This window comes from Pholcus phalangioides, unplaced genomic scaffold (genome assembly GCF_987345545.1).
Source record: "Pholcus phalangioides strain wild (caught in Gottingen) unplaced genomic scaffold, Ppha-v1.0 ptg000014l_1, whole genome shotgun sequence".
In the NCBI taxonomy this organism is placed as follows: domain Eukaryota; kingdom Metazoa; phylum Arthropoda; class Arachnida; order Araneae; family Pholcidae; genus Pholcus; species Pholcus phalangioides.
The window spans coordinates 10,847,146-10,867,638 of NW_028301607.1; the positions used below are offsets into that span (position 1 = coordinate 10,847,146).

The 20,493-nt window shown below is 38.4% G+C and overlaps 1 protein-coding gene across 1 annotated transcript in view; it reads right to left on the reverse strand.

Annotated features, from left to right (window-relative positions):
* Positions 1 to 445: 445 nt before the first annotated feature.
* Positions 446 to 20,493, reverse strand: part of LOC149078129 (uncharacterized) — a 61,811-nt gene continuing 41,763 nt past the window's right edge. Inside the window, exons 2-9 of the mRNA XM_089241715.1 lie at positions 16,052 to 16,261; positions 15,821 to 15,931; positions 14,878 to 15,052; positions 11,739 to 11,920; positions 8,675 to 8,822; positions 8,456 to 8,579; positions 4,729 to 5,771; positions 446 to 1,507 (exon numbers count right to left, since the gene is read on the reverse strand). Coding sequence (XP_089097841.1) covers positions 1,098 to 1,507; positions 4,729 to 5,771; positions 8,456 to 8,579; positions 8,675 to 8,822; positions 11,739 to 11,920; positions 14,878 to 15,052; positions 15,821 to 15,931; positions 16,052 to 16,126 — 2,268 coding nt within the window. The 5' untranslated portion in view covers positions 16,127 to 16,261 and the 3' untranslated portion in view covers positions 446 to 1,097. The remainder of the gene's footprint in view (positions 1,508 to 4,728; positions 5,772 to 8,455; positions 8,580 to 8,674; positions 8,823 to 11,738; positions 11,921 to 14,877; positions 15,053 to 15,820; positions 15,932 to 16,051; positions 16,262 to 20,493) is intronic.

Sequence of the window (20,493 nt, forward strand, 5' to 3'; positions counted from 1 at the left end):
TTATGGGTGTTTTCCCCTAACGACGACGGTAATCATTGATGCCACAACAACATGAAAGCTCGCGTAAAATCTAATTTTTGGCCAAAATCCGGAGAAATTTTAACAAATCCGGGGAGCGGGAGGAAGGATAAAAAATCGGGAGAGTTGGCAGGTCTGGATACCTTTAACCTGGACACCCTGTATTTCATTGATGTTAATCATAGTGGTGAGAAGGAGTTTTATTCTTTACAATCTCTATGCAACTACTCTGGATGTTATAGAATGAGTGGCTGTGGCATCAAGACTAAGGGCGGGTTCACACTGAACCGATAAGTGATACTTTGTAACATCGACACAGATCAGTTAAAAACCTGAATTTCAGGGTATTTTTAGGTAATCTGTCAATATTGTGAATTGTAGTATCGATTCAGTGTGAGCCCAGTGTAATATTGGTGTTTTCTTCTTTGTCAGTGATGTTTCTAGTTGATTTTAAGCACGTCTAAAATACACATTGATGGTCTTCAAACTATAATTATTAATGAGCATGAAAAATAGACTTTAACGATAAAATTATTAGTCTTTTAACAAAATAATGCACCTTGTATGCAAAAAATTTTTTTTGTAGAGCAGCTTTTTTTTTACAGAAAGTTTAAAATCATGATGAAATGTTGCGGCCATCATCAAAAGAATTCCCTGAACTTATTTAGGCTTAAAGGATATCTAACGGAATCATAAAATTTAAACGTCTCCAAACTCGACAAAAATTTCGAAACCAAAAAGTACAGAATTTATAATACATTGATTTTTAAGTACTAAACATTGAAATTCATAATGCCCTGTCAATCCAAAATATATATACCTATAATGATAACACAACGTGAATGAAGAATTTCCGAGGTATATACATAGTCTCCTTCCGAATGGCACAACTTAACAATATATATTACAAGATAGCGAAAGAGAAAAAAAAATAAACTAGATTTCGTTGTTTTTTTTACATATCATTGCACTATGTGTACACGCCTCCTTTCATGTAAAATTTTCAATTAAAGAGTATAACTGGTTCCGATGTACATATCACATGTAGAATTGCGTGATGTATTGCTGCTTACAATAGTTCACGATACCTGGATCATGCTGTGCCGATATAGCTGATGAGGTGGAGACAAAGCAGAAACTGATTCGGTACCCGATGAAGGAAATGATGGAGCAACATTAGGATAATCCATGTAGTCAAGGCTGCTGCAGCTATAACGATTGCGGTTTCTGGATGCGTTTGTAGACTCCCGATTTCTAACCCTCTTTACTATAGAAAATTCTGATTGTTTTGTTTCTGGCGAGGAACAAGTGATAAATTCGTCTGATATGATGCCGGGGCATGATTGTGCTCTGTAGAGGCCATCAGATGACTTCTTGGCTTTCCTGCCGTCAACTGTAGCTTGTGCTCTGTTTAACATATTCTCCCTAGTAGATTCAAAATGTTTAAACATACTTTTGTCTTTCCGGTTGTTGGTAGTAACGCTATGCTCTAAAACAGAAAAAACAGTGAGTAATAAATATCTGAATTACATCAATACTAGAATGGAAACAGTTTTTATGATTCTGCGAAGTGAATTTCATTGTTTCATGCTACTATTACTACTTTACCATATATACATCCCATACACATTCCTTTGTAGAATTTCAAATGAATTAGTACCAATGTGTGTTCGGAATGTGAGTGTGGCCCATAACGTATTCATTTGTGTTGTGAAAGTTGCACTTGTTTCATGTTCTTGCTGGTGCAACCATTTGTCATCCATATTTTGAAGTGAAGATGGTAAATTCTTGAATTTTCATGTTCTGTAAGTATGCTGAATGTCTGCTTGCTCTCTGCAGGTAGGTTTTTTTCAAATGGGAGACTGGCTTGCATTCGTGCTTTGGAGTTGCAAAACCACAGAAAACCAACTTCAGTCGACCACTACTGTGCTGTCAACAGGGTTCGAACCTGGATCCTCAGGATTAAGATCCAGCACAATGACCACACGATCGCACAGCAGCCATTGTATACAGTAGAGCATAAGGCATAGCTGCCAACTTTTGAAAATGAAAATTCGGGAGATTTTCGTGCGAACCCGTATTTCATGCTAAAACCACACCCTAATAAATACGAAAGAGATTTTTCCAAATAGAATAGGGATTTTCAACTCATAAAAGTTAAAGAGTAGGGAATAAAATCCCTACTGAAAAACTAGTCAAATTAAAATAGGAATTTTACACACATAAAAGTTAAACCCTTGGGAATAAAATCCCTACGCAAAAAACAAGTGAAATTGGAGGCCAAAACTTCAATGCTGATCTAAAACAAAATATTGTGTTCAATCAGAAACGCTGTGAACAAACATTCTGTTCGAACGACCCGAAAATCATCGTGATGATGGCAGTCTTTCCATGACCGATGTTTATGTCCGTAACACAACTTGCACAAAAAAGAAAAGTCGGCCCTTTTCTGGAACGTTTGATAAAAGGAAATTCATCGGAATAAGTATCTTTAAAATTGATTAAATATGTTTTGCTTATCAGTATTCATGTTTTGTTATATCGCACGCACGTAACTTCAACAAAAGAAATTTTTACCATATGCGCGTCACTATAATTTTCAATTATTATCCAGGACTATTGGCTGCTAAGCTATTTCCCTTCACGATAAGACAAACAACTTTTTTGTTACCATCAGAGGGGTTGTAAAACTTCCTTAAAAAGGGAATTTCCCCATTTAGGACGTTTGACGTCATTTCGAAAGGAGAAAAAAAAAAAAAGGCTTCACGCCTCAAGAAATTCCTTAGGGATTGTTTTCATAAGCAGGGATTTTTTTTAAATAAAGTAGAGAATTTTTAGGGATTTTTTGTGATTTTCGTAAAAATTCGGGAGGTTTAAGAACTTTTCGGGAGATCGAGGGATGAAGCTAAAATTCGGGAGATTCCCGGAAAATTCGGGAGACTTGGCAGCATATGATAAGGGGATCAGGAATAGGCTACACATTATATATATAGGACAAGGTTAGACAAATTCTAAATTGTCATAGCGACTGAAAAAATTGATGTTGGCACCTAAAATTTTATGTGATATTACTAAATTTGTGACAACTGAGAATGTGACAGAATTTTAAAAGTGATGCTTTCATTCGCCTCTGCCATAATATTAAAAAAAAAATATTTCCTTGATATGCTGTAGGCTGAGAAATATCTGTTGCCAATTGGGGATCATTTGCTGAAAATGAGAAAGGCGAAATCTACACTTCAGCATGTGAGGCTCAAAAGCATATTTACGGGAGGCATGTTCAAAGGGGCGGGAAATTGGAAGAATGGGAGAACGGCCCCAAAATTTTCAAAGGAGGTAAAGTGAGACAGCAGTAAAACGATAAATTTCCCTCTGCTTAGAAAGACTAGGTCAGTGAGCGATCAAGACAGTGTGTAAGCATGTGAGTGAGGAACCAAAAGTGTGGCTTGGAGAATGTGTAAGCATAAGAGAGATCAAGTCAGTGACCAACAAAAAGAGTTACTAAGAAAATGTATAAGCATACGAGTGACAAAAAGAGTGATATAGAGCATGTGCAAGCGAGTGACCGGAACAGTGTGTAAGCATGGTGTGAACAATCATTTGATCATTTTTGTCGCACCACGGTCATTTTCTGCACACGAGGGCTAATTAGACCAGGACCTACAATTTAGGTTGTTACTAGTGAGTGAGTGAATGTTTGAGCGATGGTTCTGGACCGAAAGACTTGGTGAGTGAGGGAAGGAGCAACAGTATGAGTGATTAAGTAAATGAGCAGTTGAGTTAGTGACTGTATAAGTTGCCAAGTCAGTAAGTAAGTGGATAAGTGATAGTGCGAGTAAGTAATTGACTCACTCACTAACTCTGTGAGTGAGTGGATAATCCAGTCATTCATAATGTCACTTTATCAACAAATTGTTTGTCAGTGTGTGTGAATTTTCCTTTCAGTGAATTGTTGGCAATGAATTTTCCATGCACACGACCCTCCTGAACCAGTTACGATAGATAACCTTTATTATAAGTTTCCAAGAAAGTACAAGATTTTCTCTCAACAAAAAGGTGGCAAAGACAACTCAACATCTTTCTAAAATCGACAAAACACTTGCACCTGTCCAATAATGCTTAAAGTTCCAACCGTTTTTTTTTTTTTTTTCTCTTCCCACTGTATTAGCGAAACTTCACTTTGCTGCCATGCATATCAGCATTTTTTAATGTGAAATAGGTCTTTTAAATCACCTGGCGATATTGGGTGCCTTCGAAAAAATTTGCACAACAAAATAATTTGAAAACTTGTATCTCAGAAAATATTCGAAACTTTTTGATGTCTATGTATAGATCTTGTTCACACAATGATATATACCCACTCTTCTTTTAATACCTCTTCCAGTCTGGGAACGAGGCTCGTGGCATGCATTTGCAACAAGATTTACGTTACATCTCAGGAAGTTCACAATGCAAATAGGTGACTATATCAATAATTCGAATCTAATTCGATATTGTTTGTTAGCTGTTTCGAAGACAAATCTGATGATATCAATTTCGTTATGTCAGTACCAATAGGACTCAAGGCAAAAAAAACTTATTCACATCAAAACTTGCGGCCATATCTATGGTACAACCCACCCTATTTTTTTTGTGTCCATTCTTTTTTTTAACTAGCCCCCACGTTTTAAAAAGTAATAAAGTAATTGGGGATAGGAAGAATTTACTTACCCAATTCATCAACTTGAGTATAATCAGCAAAAAACGGGGCTTTGAAAGGACTAAGAGATCGTTTGATATCTTTACCATATTCAGGTTCGCCAAACTTTCCATAAAGAGAAGTTTCTCCATACAAATCCTGCAGCTCTGACCTACTCTGCTGATAATCATCTTCAGTAGGCACAGAACTGTAGTCTTCATCCATGTCCGTGTCCCTCTCGCAAGAACTATGGTATTCATTCCAACTATCCATGAAGTCAGAGCCTTCGCTTCCCAAACCAGATGTGCTGGTCGAATCGGAGCGTTTATAGTCTTTATCACTGTACTCGCTCTGTTGCGCCACAGACTGAGTGTTGTCGTTCACTTGCCACATTGACGAGGGGAGTGAACTTATGCTGTTGAAAGTTTCCATTTTGCACTCGCTGAGGATGTTCTCGAAAACGGCCAAATCAAAACTCGGATCATTCTTTTTACTCTGCGGATCAGCTACGTAACTGGAACCAGGTACCTGAGTATAGACGCACGTCTGCGTGTAGGTGTCTCCAGCTGACCACGAATTAAACTCTCGTATGTGATTCTTTGAATTTTTCGAAACTGCCGTCTGACAGGGAGTGAAATTCAACTGTTTCAGAGAACTGAACGGCAAGCATTTCAAACTCCATTCATCTGCTTCGATTTTCTTACCTTTTTTCATACTGAACTGTTTACTCAATGTCGTATTACTAACATCCATGACAGCTGGATTGTTGTTGTTATTTGTACTTTTAGAATTATCGAGTAGTAAGTTTTCCCTCGGTTTCACGCAAGTAAATGAAGGAACCTCCAACAAGAATCGTTCGCTATGAAGTTTATGATTGTCATTCTCACTACTACAATTCGTGTTCAACGGGGAACCATTGTCAAACTCGGCTTTAAGACTAGGAATTTTCTGGCACTGTACAACACTTGGTTTGGTTTCTAGAATGTTCTCTTTCTGGAGCTGTTTCTCGTATTCTAATAACTGACCAAGAAAGTTGAAGTTTGGCGAAATGGTCGCACGCTTTGCTTTGACGAATCTATGAAAGGAATAGTAAGAGATTAGGAACTGCTCGTTTAATCAATTTTAGTATTTAAAATGCATGAATAAACGCTAAGACTTTGCCACTGAACTTATCACCCAGATCTCTTCCAGCCCAGCTTCGTGAGCACATCTGGGACGAAGTACAGGGCACCCATAATTGAAGAGCACTATTTTCAAAGCTGCCTATAGCCAAACCCAGTGATCAGAAAATTGTGAAATTTTGTGGATGACTTGATTGATAAAGCAATGAGAATTTCTTTCAGCAGAGAAAAGTTCCAAATATTGCCACCAGAGGACGTATCACTTCAAAAACTTGAAGAATATAGATGTAAATTTTTTTTGGATGTCGTACAGCAGCTGTCATAAAACCTAGAAATATTCGTGGAGTTCTTGTTTCCAATAAGATTGCTACTGGCACAATGACCATAAATTTAAGAGATTGCACCTTGTTAGTAAAATTGTTTTACCAAAATGCTGATCCTGCAGCAGCTGCTCTACGGATGTTTTGGGCTTTGAAGAGGATTCAAAAAGGTCCTATCAATGTTAAAAACCTCCAAAAAATGATAACAAGTAAAGAAACAGGATCGTCGCCTACTCATACTGCAGAAGGAAGAAAAGCTGTTTCTGCAGTCACAGTACAGGAAGTTATGCTCCATGTGGTAGAGCACAAAGCATCCAACTTTCAGGCTAGTATCGGTGTCCGCTATGTAGAAGAGGCATTGGATAGGCATAAGTTTGTGACCATCCATGAACTTTACTTGATCTTGGTAGAACATACCATCTTGCGATTTCAGATGGTAGCTAAAAATAATAACCGTCATGTGGAACATATTTTGCTGTTGTTAAAATTGTACAAGTAAAGAGTGTGGCTATATGCGTAATGAATAAAATGTCCTCTCATGGCAACAATTAGAACTAATTTTTTTGCTGAAAGAAATTCTTATCTCTTTTATTAAGTCATCCACAAAATTTCACAATTTTCTGTGAACTAGTTTCGGCTGTAGGCAGCTTTGAAACAGGGCTCTTAATTATGGATACCCTGCATGTGTACCTAACAGTCTGAGTGTGTATCTAGTGTTGTGTCTGGATTTACAGTGGTGCCACCTGGTATTTATAATGCAGCAACTGAAATTAAAATACAGCATTGGTGGTGTATGCTGTAAAAAAGTCCACAATACATTTCAAAAAGTTAAATCAACCAATTGACAAAAAAATTCTGAAAAAATTGTAATAATATACTTATTTATAACAAAAACTGTTCGCCATGATAAAATTTTTTATTCGGATGACACTACATCACCAAAAACCTTGCCCTAGAACATAAAAAATGTGACAAAAAACAGAGCATATTAATGTTTATTATGATTTACGTTGCATAAAACTACCAAATTTTAATGCAAGCACCCTGTATAGCTCAGGCCGCACCTAAACAATACTCAATTTCAACCCAGGTATCTGCTAAAACTGATTAAGGGAAGAGTCTCAATTACTTCTGTGATTCTTGTGTTTTGCACAAGTAACCAACATCAGCAAACAGGACATAAGGTTTGTGTTCGAGTTTTTGGCATATTCACCAAAACAGGGGTCCGTCTCGTCCGATCCATCAACCAGGGAATTCCCGATGGATCTGATATGCCATGTATACCATTTATGTTGCAGCATTTTAAGTAATGTCTAGGTTTTCTTGATACAGTGCCATCTGTGAATAAAATTTAGCTTTTTTTTATAAATTTAAAAAAAAAAAGCTAAAGTATGCCGTAACAGCTACCCATCTCTTAAATTTTCGGGAGACTCCTAAATTTTGACTCCACCTCCCGAAAAATTCTTGTATCACATGAATTCAAATTTTGATTTAGAGAAATCTCTTCTTTTGGGGAAAAAATTATCCAGATAAAGACTGGTCCCCCCCCCCCCCCCCCCACTAAATAGCGCCACAAGCATTGTGTAAATTGTAACCATTGCTCCAAATAACAAAGAAATTATGTCTAATTTTTGCCGGGAGAAATCGAAATTCACTAAACAGCTGTGTCAGTTTGACCTCGATTCAAGTCTGTGTGTTCTGTTTCTATGGCCTGATGGTGGTTTTTTTTATATAACAGGATTTGATACGAGTGCAGTAGTGACAAGTAATCTAACCTGAGATGAGTGAGAGTGGCGTGGTGGTAAAATGCTCATCTACCAAGATGACGTTCCCATCATCAGGTCCTAGGTTAGATCCCAGTGGAAGAATATGGCTAATGAGATAATTTCCCTAATGCGCTTAAGGTGACCACTGATATATGTTGCCTGCATTTCAAACCCAACTTGTAACAACGGCAGTAAATTGCATATAGCGATATGGTCAAGGTGGTATTCAGTGAAGTTAGTGGGTAAGTTAATCTACTGTTTGGCTGGCTGGTGACTTGGCAATGGTTAGCACAGTGTCACGCTTCTTCGAAGGCAAAAAAACTCTTTTAAATCCTATTTTCCCATCCATAGAAAATCCCCCCCCCCCTATTCTAATTCTCCAAAGTGATTCAATGAGAGAGTGCAAACTACATTTTTTAAATGCCAATTGGCAGATTTTTTATTCATCTTTAAAATGTGTCATGGACTTCTCGCCCACCTGTATTGAGTTGTAGAATCGAAAGTCTTTTTTTCAAATTCTAATCTGTGCAAATAAGTTTGCCAAAGGATTACCTATAGGCTTCATCCGATGACATTTTTAAGTGTCTCATCAGATAGGCGATGGCAACGGTGGCCGATCTGGAAATACCAGCTAGGCAATGCACCAGCGCACATCCACCAGATTCTCTCACTTTGTCTGAAAATGAAAAAAAATAAAAAATTTGTTATGAGAATATCTATGGAACGCTGCACGAGTTGTAACTAGAAACATCAGTCAAGTACGTTACTCACCAAGAAACTGAAAGGCTTTCGGAAAATAAGGAAGAAGTTTTTCACTGTAATTATCTATGACAGGAATCCTCATGAAATGCGACTCCTGTATGAAATCAGGTTTAGGACAATTCGTACTTACATTGAGCTCGTAGGTGATGTTGTGGTTCTAATGGAAGAAAGAAAAAAAAAACTTATGTACCAAAAAGTACAATATCGGCAAGTTAGTAATAATAAATGCAAGCTTATGAGATAGATACTCTAAAACAGCAGAGATGGCAAGTCTTTTACTTGTTTACCCCTTAGCAGATGAAGCCACCATTGCTGCTTCTTTGCGACAAAAAAACTTTGCGAGATAATACAGGGTAAATATAATTAAAGTTCATTTTTGAAAAGGCTGTAAAAGAAAAAGAACCATTGGACAGAACCACCTGATATTTCACCTGAATATACATGAAGCAATGGGATTTTGTCTGGCAAAAGGGAAAAATAGTTCAAAAATTGATCTATAGATGCCGTTGTACTCATCATAAGATGCAAAATTAAGACAGTGTAAGAAAAATTGTAAAAAAGCAATCAGTGTTGAAACCATCAGAAGAAGGATGTGGTAAATTAGCTGCTACTCAAGAAATGTTCGATATGCTGTCCACTGTTTTCTCCAATGAGCCGAAAGCGCACAACAGCGTGTTCCACAACATATCAAAGTGTATCAGGGGTGATGTTGTAAATGTGCTGCGTAATGCAGTTTTTCAACTCAGCTAAGTTCACAATTGGACCACTGCACATAACATTTTTTAGATGATCCCACAGCCAGAAATCACAAGAGGTCAGGTGATTGTGGTGGTGAAATTGTTGGAAAATAGTGACTGATAACTCTGTCATTGCCAAAATGGAGATTCAACAGTTGCTTCACTGGTGTTGCAATATGTGGAGGAGCACCATCGTGAATGAAAATTATGCTATCCACACATCTGATCTGTTACAGTGCCAGAATGAGCTGGTTGCACAAAAGACCAAAAATCTGAGTTTATAGCCCCATTCACATGTACAATAACACATCCCGGGAAGTTCCCGGTAACGGGGATTTTCGCTACAAACCGTTCACATGATGTTAAGTTTATGCCAGTAATCCCCCCCCCCTCTTCTTTCCGGAAGTCGTCACTGGTTACGTAGGTTGAACGGAAGTGATTGATTCAAGATGGTTGATGAAGGAGCTCATAGCAGTTTTCGCGGTGTAAAGGATTATGGGAGAGAAGGTCGGTGTCGACCTCCAATCCACCCCAAGAAAGATGGACTTTTTTTGATGATCTTCTCTCCCACCTTTTTCTTTCCTACGAGGGGAAAAAAGTTGTCACGCCGGTAATTACCACCAAAGCAACCCCCAATCTTGCACATGTGAACGGGGCTTTAGTAACATGAAAGGTTGTTAAGCCTAAATTTACTTTACTAAAACAAATTTTAATCTATGAAATTAAGTGCTTTTATTCGTAAGGCTCCCACATTGAAGTGAATGAGTGGTGGCATCTCAGTATCACTCATATGGTAAAGGTATCTTAATTCACTCGATATACAAGGCTTTAAAAAAACAGAGCAATAATTTTTTCATAATCAGGGGAACCCTAGTGCCAATTGTAGAGTTGTTAAGCTAAGTGCAAAGTTCAACGTCTTATATATTTGCAATTTTTTCAATGCACAAAATCTAGAAATAGAGCAGTTTTCTTTCTACACTGTATCTAGGGATTAAGTTCAAGTCTATATTAACCCCCAAAGATCTTCTATACAGTCGGCCCCTGTATTCGTGGGGGGGTACATTCCAGGGGTGACCTCAAATAAGGGAAATACGTGAATAACCTAAACCATCGTTTTTTTTTTTGTTTTTTTTGTATATCTCATTTATTGAACAGTGTGAGAAGAGCAGGGTAACGCAGAGGTATAAGGGAATGTAAAAGAGGGTGCAGCGATTGTTGGCGATGTTTTCTGAAAGAACATTTGTGTGATTTCTGTTTGCAGTTCCTTCTTCATATGATCAAGCATGTTGGAATATGATGACAAGGCTTCCTCTACCAATTTTTCTACATGTGAAGAGTGTACCATAAAGGGATCTATGCCATGAAAGCAATCTATTGCTGACTGGAACATGCAAAGCCCTTCTGCTATGTTACTCATGTGGTGAACTTGTCTTCTACTTTATCTTGATCATCTTCATCTGGTACCACTTGAGTTTCAGGAGCAGTCAACTGCATTAATTGCACCTCAGTCGATACCTCTGAATTGCTATTAATTAGCTGTTCGACTTCTATATCCATATCATTGAACCTTTCTCCACCCACCTGTTTTGCTAACGTGACAATGTCCTTTATAGTCTCTTCAGTTGGCTCTATAGAAATGGCTGTGTCTTTTAACGCACATAGTGGCCAAAGGTTAATCAACCCCGAAGTGACTGTTTCTCTTTTGGGAGCTGCCATGGCTCTAGTAATGTCATTAATGAGCCATCATAAACATGCACAACTCAAATTTTTGTATAAAAAAAAACACATGAATGATGATTTCTGAGTGTTGCAAAAAAAATTTCCATAAAGGAAAAGGCCTGCGAATACAGAAACCGTGAATAATATGGGGGGGGGGGGGGTGCAACTGTACTTCTTAAATCACAAACTTTACCACATATCAGTAACATGCATACTATACCAGGTAAGAAAAGAAAGAAAAAACAAGATTTAAGTTTTGTGATTTAAATCAATAATTTTTTTTTTTTTAATCATGTGATTAGCTTACCCTGGGTAAGAATGAGAAATTTTGGATACTGTATAATTGAGTAACCAGGATAATTCTTATAAAAAATATATATATTTAGGCCACTTTTATGCGTTATTTAGAAAAAAAACCACTTATACTATCTAAAGATCAAAATGTACCTTAAAGTTAGAAAATGTGGTTAGAATGAAAAATTTTGGCTAATAACAAACTAATGCGATACTTCATCAAGTAAAAAGTTATATTCAAGCCACTCCATTTCAAATTTTCCGATATCCATATCAAACCATATTTTTAATGGGGAAGAAAAATTTAATTGTCTCTCACTTACCAGCAACACTTCTTTGTTCAGAGCATCATGCTGAGAGCCAAGGTAAAGAAATGAAAGAATTCTAGTGGGGCCATGATCGGATATAGGTAAACATGGCTGCGACAAGGACGTAAGCGGTGTGTATTTGGCTTTGTCGTCTTCACAAAGATTTGGATAAGCTGCTTGAAATTCTAAATACCCTCCTGAAAATAGAAATCAGTGAAAAAATAATGTTATATGGTTCAATAGAAACTGCTATTGCATATTGAAGGAGAGAGTTTCTACGACGAAATGGCAGTCTGCCTTTATCATTAATCTGTGATATTTCTCCTGATACTAGCAGTTAGCATCATCAATGGTGCCAGAACGTAAGGGGGATTATTGCTAGTATCAAATATAACCACAATTTTATCAGAAAGACCATTCACATCAATCAAGTTTGGTTCCCAGTACTTCTTGAAGCTCCACAAAGCATTCAAAAGTAAAGTAATTTTTGAAATTCTGTAAACTGTAAATACAATAACGCTGCTATACACAGGGTATATCAGAACATGTGCAGCAGCATTCACAGTAGAGGCCCGCATGCGAGCCAATCTCTCTATTTAAAAGTCTCGCCATAGAGAGCAACAGGCTTACAACAGTACAATTAGTCAATCATTACACGAAAAATAAAAATGGCAGATGGCAGCACTATAAAAAGTTTTACACAGAAACAAACTTCACATTAAGTTCACAACACGTACACATGCATTCAACATGTAACAATTCGTTAGAAGTTCCACACACAGGAATATGAATGAGGTGCATGTGTGGTTTCATTAGCATTCACAGTATTTCATATGTTTATTTTTGTTGTAACAACCATTTTCTATACAATAGAGCTAATTAGACCAGTTCATTGCTGAATCTGAGCGGCATTTGACTTTTTTTTCATTCATCTCACCGATTTATGCGCTAACCCAGTGGTTCTCGACTGGGGACCATATGGCCCCATAGTGGTACTGGGATATTTCAAGGGGACCATGGAAGAAAATGGAGAAAGGGCCATGGCAGGTGGTTTGGAGCAGAGAAGAAAAATTAAGGTGTGAAGAAATAAAGCTTTTATATTAGTGACTATCCACTTACAGAATCCAACAAAACCACCCATAAAACCAGGGCCGTCTTAGGGCAAGAACCCACTCAAGCTTCACCGCCTACATTTTGCAGCAGGTTCCCTATGATGGGGTTTTTCCGCAGGCCCTCAGCTAGATTTTTCACAGAACCCTCCTCTATATCAAATTTATAGTGTGAAAAACAAAAAATGAGAAACAAATCGGGTCCCGGGCTGCAGCTCTGTCAGTCCCACTCTTGTGAGGAGTCATGCCCGGGGGTCTCATGTCTATAAGTGACCCCCACCTTATGATACTTTGTATAGTACAATAAATTTTGAAAGTAAGTGGGAAATATGCAGGCTATTTATTTATTTCCAGCTAAGTATGGAACTACCATAGCATCACTTTGCCTGGGGAAGGGGGGGGGCATGATGTTGAGACTGTCCTGAATATAGCTATTGGGGAGCTCAATAAATTCTAGGCCAGTGGTCTGGAGGCCAATCTTCTTTGCAAAATTTCTGTTCAGTATAAATTCACTGAAAAAAATCAATTCAATACGTATAAAAATATCTAGATGAGGGTCGAAGACTCAGGGGTAAGACAGGGGAACCACGGGAAAAAAATTACGGTTCAAAGGGAGGGCCACAAGCAAAAAAAGGTTAAGAAACACTGCGCTAACCTCCAAGTGCTGGAGCCCCCGCTAACTGCAGAAAGTCCAATCTGCGGTAGCAATGTATTCTGTGGTCATCTCACCATTTCCGCTGCATCTCTGAGCCAAAAATGATTTTCACAAGGACAAATTTAGCATCAAAGGTGCAACACCTCTGAAAATCCTTGGGTATTTCAGGCAAGTATTTTATTGACCTAAGCTACCATGCCCAGTATTTCATGAAACTTCATACTAAAGTCATTTGATATTTTTAATGTGCTGAAAAATATGAAAAACATAATTTTCACCACTTCTGGTTCTATTGATTTCATTTAACCTAGAAATTCTGTGAGGCCTGTGATAAGCATGCTACTAAGTAGCACGAAAGTGTGACACTTTCGAACATATATATGCAAATAATAAGATTATTGTTAACATTTACACGAATGTTACAAATAATCTCATTGGGTGCATATGCTTGAAAGTGGCCAGGACTTAGGCAGGTGCATAGGGTTCAGCTGCACCGGGCTGCTAAATTTTAGGGGCTGCGAAACAGGGACAAAAATACTTTGTTAAAACGTTTTAGTCAAAATGTAATCAAAGCAAATAGCTTAAAATTCTGTTCAAGACCTCTAAAATTCAGACATCAAATCCTCTTGCCTACAGTTTTAACAAAATTCTTCCTTTCCCCCCCCCAACCCAAGAGAAGAATGCAGGTGGATCTAGTGCAACGGGTGCCGGTCCAAAAGGTGGGGGGGGGGCACTAATTTTTTTTTTCTCGAATTATTCAAAATTACACAAGGTAGGCATAATGCATGCTTTGCCGGCTGAAAGAGTATCCGGTTAAATCCCTGGATAAATAATTGGTTCTCTAGAACCCCCCCCCCCCCCAACATTTAAGTGCCTGGGGTGACAATCTTAAATATCAACCTTAAGTGCTATTTTTTTGCTGGGCAGTGAGCACTATTGTCCAAATTTGTCAAGTGGTTTTTTTAATGACCATAACGGAAGTAAGGTGCTTTGCATCAGTCCGGGGTTGTGAGCGGTTCTGTCTAATGACCATGAAATATTAGTTTGATGTTCATTCTCGAGTGCCCATGTAAACTTGGCATGCACCAGAGTGTTCAAGGCTACTGGGGGATTGGGAAAACTTTGTTTTAGAGGGCAGCAGATCAGTTTTTGCACAGAGCCGCAAAATACTTGAGCCCGTCCCTGTGTATCACAGGTTTAAGTTTTGCATTAGCTTGGATAATCAGGGTCCTACTTTATTGCCAATAAGCTCCGAAGCATGAGTGTCCAAATGTAAGAGTTTGATTAACACACTTTTACCAGCACAAAAGCAAAAAATCATCCAAATTATTCACAATGAAGTTAACCATGCATATCCTTTTGATTTTTTACTGATAGTCACTACACTTACCTTTCAAGACATTTACAGTTTTGTAAACGGGAAGAAGCTTCTGTAGGAAGACGTACAGAAAGCTGTCAGGATTCAGGTAAGAAGGGTCTTCTGTGCTTTGGTCATAAACAATTATATCAACATCTGTTTCAACATTCCAATGGCAACTGTGAGCAAGGAAATCTCGGATGCTTAGCTAAATCGGAGGAAAAATTATAGTCATGATTTTACCCCCTTCAGGTGCCATTTACATATACAAATTGATAAAGCCTGGAGACCTATATTTTACCAAGACAAGTTCATGTAAGTGCATAAGATGTTTGCACAAACATTTATATTTCATGTGAAAGCTCGTTTTCATTGAATCAGTCAACCCACATCACGAACTTACTTCACAATGCTTTATTAATTAATAAGTATAATTGATGATCAGCTAATGAATAAATTAACCAATATGATGTGGTGTATGGGTCAAAAGACGGTAGGATAAGGTACCAAATTGTTTCATAGAATGACTATCATATATGGTTTAACTTTCCATATAACAACATTCCCAATATAATGTCAGTTTTTGATAAGAAGAAGGGGGGTCATTATGTCGAGCACCAACTGTGTGAATGTTCGTGGTGGTTAATTCATTAGTTAGTTATGAACTAACAAATTTTTGTAAGGAAGTAATAAGTTCATGGCGGTTTATTGATTCCTATAAAACAGACTTTGACTTGGTAGAGTCCGAAATAAAAACATTTGCGTTTTTCAGACTTTTACCAACTTGCCTTGGTAAAAACCTAGGTCTTACACAGGTCTGAGCTTTTATCGTGACATGCATATGAAACGTTTTTCTGAATTGTATACATTTTGGGTGGGAAACAGAAAATAATGTTCAGAGTGGTTTTGGTAACCAAATTAATCTTGATTACCTTTTTTTTATGCAAATACAATCTCAGGAAATAGGTTTGTTTACCTTATCTTGTTGTAAACGCCTTTTCATCAGTTTCGCACAGCCGACATTAACAGCATTCATAACGTGCGATACATTGTACTCGAGAAAAGAACGACTGTCTAAAATTAGAACCTGAATAATGTTAACGGATACTGATTAGAAAGAAGGTATATAACTCAAATCAATCATAATATGGGAAATCGAACATTTCAGAATTAAATAAGAGAAAACCAAAAAAGAAAACCCACTTACATTATCAATACGATTTCTAACCACTGCTGCCAACTGATGGACGTCAATGACACATGCGTAGAAACATTTCGCCATATTTATGAGTGATGACAGAGGAAAGAGATAGGGAAGGGGGGAAAAAGGAAGATGGAGGAATACCTCTCACCAACCAACAGGCTTGAATGATCGGTTACAACCAATCCATGATGGCATCTACAGATTTCTTCTCACCTGAAAAATCAATACCCATAAATCAATTATTTCAAAACATTTGCGGTTTAAATTCAAACTAATTTCAATCTTTAATGTAAATAGATTTAATCCAGTGGTTTTTCAAAGTGAATGGCAACATTTGTTAGGGCATTGTGGCGAGCTGGAGGTATTAATTTGTGAACCTATTTATGCTTTGAAGTGGTTCTTTTTATTTGGAAAAAATATCTACTAAACTATTCTGGGAAAACGCAGGTGAACCAGGAATCGGGTAAGGGAGCCGCGGGTGACAAAAGTTTGAGAACCACAGATTCAATCTGTTATGCAGAGATATATGTGAGGATCCAGGTTTAAATCCCGTTGAAACACAGTGGTGATCGACCAGAGTTGGTTTCCTGCAGTTTTCCAATTTTGAGACACGAAATATGCAAGCTGGCCTCCCATTTGAAAAAGTCTCTCTGCAGGTGAGCAGCTGAACTTTTGACACTATACTTGCATAACATGAAAATTCAAGTATTTACTGTCTTCACTTCAAAATATGGTGATGAGCAGCGAGCACCAGCAAAGCACGAAACAAAACAAGCACAACTGTGACAACATAAATACATTAGGGTCTTGCAGCTCAAAACACATTTTGAAATGTAGCAATTCATTAAAAATTCCGCAGAGGAATGTGTACGAGGTGCATGTGCCATGAAGTAGTGGCGATCACACAGTCCATTCCCGTTTCTATTATGGAGCAAGGGACAATCCTTGAAAAATTATTTTTTCACACTATAAATTCACAAACAGGGGGCCTGTCAACGTTCCCAGCCCAGGAGCCCCTGATCTCAGTATACTCTGCAAAGATGAATTAGACCAGTGTTAATTATACTATAAAATTTTTATAAAAATTCTATAAAACTTACAAATGCATAACAATAAGCTTGTCGGTTACATTCTAGTAAATGCAACTGCTAAGCTTATTAGTTGCATTACTCAAGCAACTTGGATTGTAAGAAAGCAAATTGGGAGTGCAAGTTGTAAAGTATAGCATGATAAAAGTTTTCATGTATTTATTTATTATTTGAAGGTATGCAAGAGTCCAAATCTGAATTCACGAGAGGGTGCACCCCTGGAGGGGATACACAGCCCCATTAGGGTTACCAGACATTTTCCTTTAGGAGGACATGTCCCTTTTTTCAAGCGTCCTCCTACATTTTACAAAATTCACCCTTTTGTCCTTTTTTTTCAGTTTTTGGCATTGGTTTCTTTTTTTTTCTCACTCTGAAATATTGTATATGCTATCTTTTCACTAACATGAATGTGTTTGTGTGTGTGTGCCAGTTCCCCCCGAACAAATTTTTACATGCTTTGGCCGAATTCTCAGAGTACAAGAACCCAAGTTACCTCCAAGCAAGACAGATGCTATTCTAACACAGCATGGCCCAGCTTGCTCTAGGATAATATGAAAATGAGTGCAGTTAGGAATTAGTCATTCCAGTCAGTGGAATTAGTCATTGTGTACCCCCAACATGCATTTATGGGTTCAAGTTCTGTCATTTATTTTCTAAAGACAAAAGTAGAGTAACGGTTTTTTCAAAAAATTAACCAATGATTAATGGTTATTTAAACAAAAATTATCATAAAACATTCAAATGAACTGAGAAACCTTAACTTGAAAATTGGAGAAACAAACTGTTGTAACACGACCCATGAAAAATTTGCGTCTTCATCAGCAGCACACTTTGAATGAGGTTGATGTAGAAACCTAATTATATTTCTTCACCCCCCCCCCGATATGTATATAAATTCTAATATATAATTTGCATTTTATATACAATTTATATATTACTACAGTGAGAAGCCTATAAAGAGTGATCCTGAATTTTTTTTGAAAAACGAAAGGAAGAGGATTGACGAGCCCAAGTGGAGAACATGAAACACCCTATGAACCCCGTCCTACACCAAACCATTTTAGAGTTATAGTGGAAAATCGATTGTAGGGAAAAATCAAAATGTCGTCAAAATTTTTAATCACCAATTCCGCAAACACTCGTCTAGCTACAATCCGTCACATTTACCAAAAAACTTGTCCATTCCACCAGCTTTCGAAAAGCCTTCAATAAACCATACAGGTGTTCTGGTTTAGGAGAAATTTAGCCTTTTATTTGCAATACATCACTGAAATCAGCGTTTGTCGAAATACATTTTTGACGAAAATTCGGAATTTTGGGGAGCATAGGCGTAGGCAGAATTTTCTCGGGTAGGGGTCCCACAATTTTTTTTCCTTCTAGGGGGGAGGGGGTTACGTTTTTTCCTGAAAATAAGACTATAATCTCGGGTTGGGGTTTAGAATCCAACCCCCCCCCCCCCTCCTACCTTCACGTACGCCAATCGAGAGTTAGATTTTAGCGACAATTTGATTTTGCATGGACAAAATTCTAGAAGGCGATACACTGTACCACATCTATCTACAGGATATCTATATTTAATGGCGATCTATAAGAGCTGAGAGATTAAGTGAAAATCCGAATTGTCGCCAAAAAACACGTACTAAAATTACTTTGGCGAATTGTATTGTGAACAAAAGGCTAAACTTCTCCTGAACTAAATCGGCCCAGCACTAACGGTAATAATTTCATAAAGTCATTATATAAGAACTAATACATTTCTCTCCCCCCACAGAATATATAGAATCGGAGCTAAGGAGTCCCGAAATTAAGACGTCCCCGCATATGGTAAGAGAGGCATTGCACACCATACGGAAACGGCTCTTTCCTCTATCCTAGAAGAGAAAAACACAAACAGGGACGGATGGCCAGCCACTCGAGATAATCTTTCCCAGATGCTGACGATGAGTCATTGTATATCCTTTCAAAATCACACTGATATCGAGTAGGGAGATAATTGCACTCGCGCGCACACCCCGTACTTACAGATAAATGGATAACCGATTATTTACCCGGAAAAAAAACCCACCATTTCACACACATTTAATTGAGAAAAATCTCCCGACCCCCGGATTTTGTTATTTCATGAATCAAAATTTTCATCAAAACACATGTTTGATCGATATTTATACGGATTTAACTCCCCCCACGCTTCCTCCGCGCGAATTTTCCACTCCAGAAGGAGGGGGGGGGGGCGTTGTCCAGGGAGGTCGAATGGTCTAGGGCCACTTGAGTGATCTGGAACTTCGCCACGGTGATCTATAAACATGCCACGAGTCACTACAGTGATTTTGGAATGTGCCGCAGGCAAGTGGTCTGGAACTTTGCCGCAGTTCACTCTGCGCAGTTGAAGGTCACGTGATCCGCATGTCCGTACGGAAAGGCAGCAAGAGTTCACCACCCAAAGGACAATTGGCTACACTTTAGAAACCTTACTCGTGGACGGGCAAGAGCTGCGCCGCATAGGCAACTGTCGCGAGGCGGCTGAACCACGACTGACATCACCCAACTGGTGCCCACTCCTAGCTCCAACAAGCCCAGAGACGAAACCCAAGGGACAGGGCTACAACGATTATGCACAAAGTATACAAATAAGCACATAGTACAAACTGCTGCCATGTGATATTTGCGCATGGCGATAAACGCACTACCTGTCGCGTTTACAATCTTGGAGCCGTCAGTGTATATCTCAATACCGTTCATATCTGTCGCAGTTGGTGTGATCCCTACAAGATCTACACACTCCTGGGTTATATGACATGCTGGATGCCATGGCCAATGTTGGTGCTGCACCACCAAGGATGCTGCAGACAATTGTTGAGCGCCTATAGAGGTGTCACTCGAGATGGAATAGTCGGATTTTCCGCGCCTCATAACTCATTAAGAGACACAACGGCGGGGGTTCCCCGTGGTAACACATAACACCTGATTCGCCGTGAATCTTAGTAGTGATCCTAGAAATCTTAAGTGATCTGTAAATACGCCGCGGGTCACTCAAAGTGAACAGTGAAATGTGCCGTTCAGTTCATTTTCCACGAAATTAGGTTTGAGGTCGCGTGACACATCAAATGACCCCGAGAACGCACATTTGGCCATGGGTTGATCACGTACGATCTATAATTCCGATGAAACCTATCATTTTAAGCAAGAATCCATGTTCAAATACAACTAGAAGAAAAAAAAAAAAGCAGCACATTATTATTATTGTGCAGGCGAAACAAGATGAACGGCAACACCGAAATTACTCTGGGGGTGATTGACAAGATGAATGGAAGCAGCGGGTAACTATAACCGATTAACCTGAGTCGGATGGATATATGG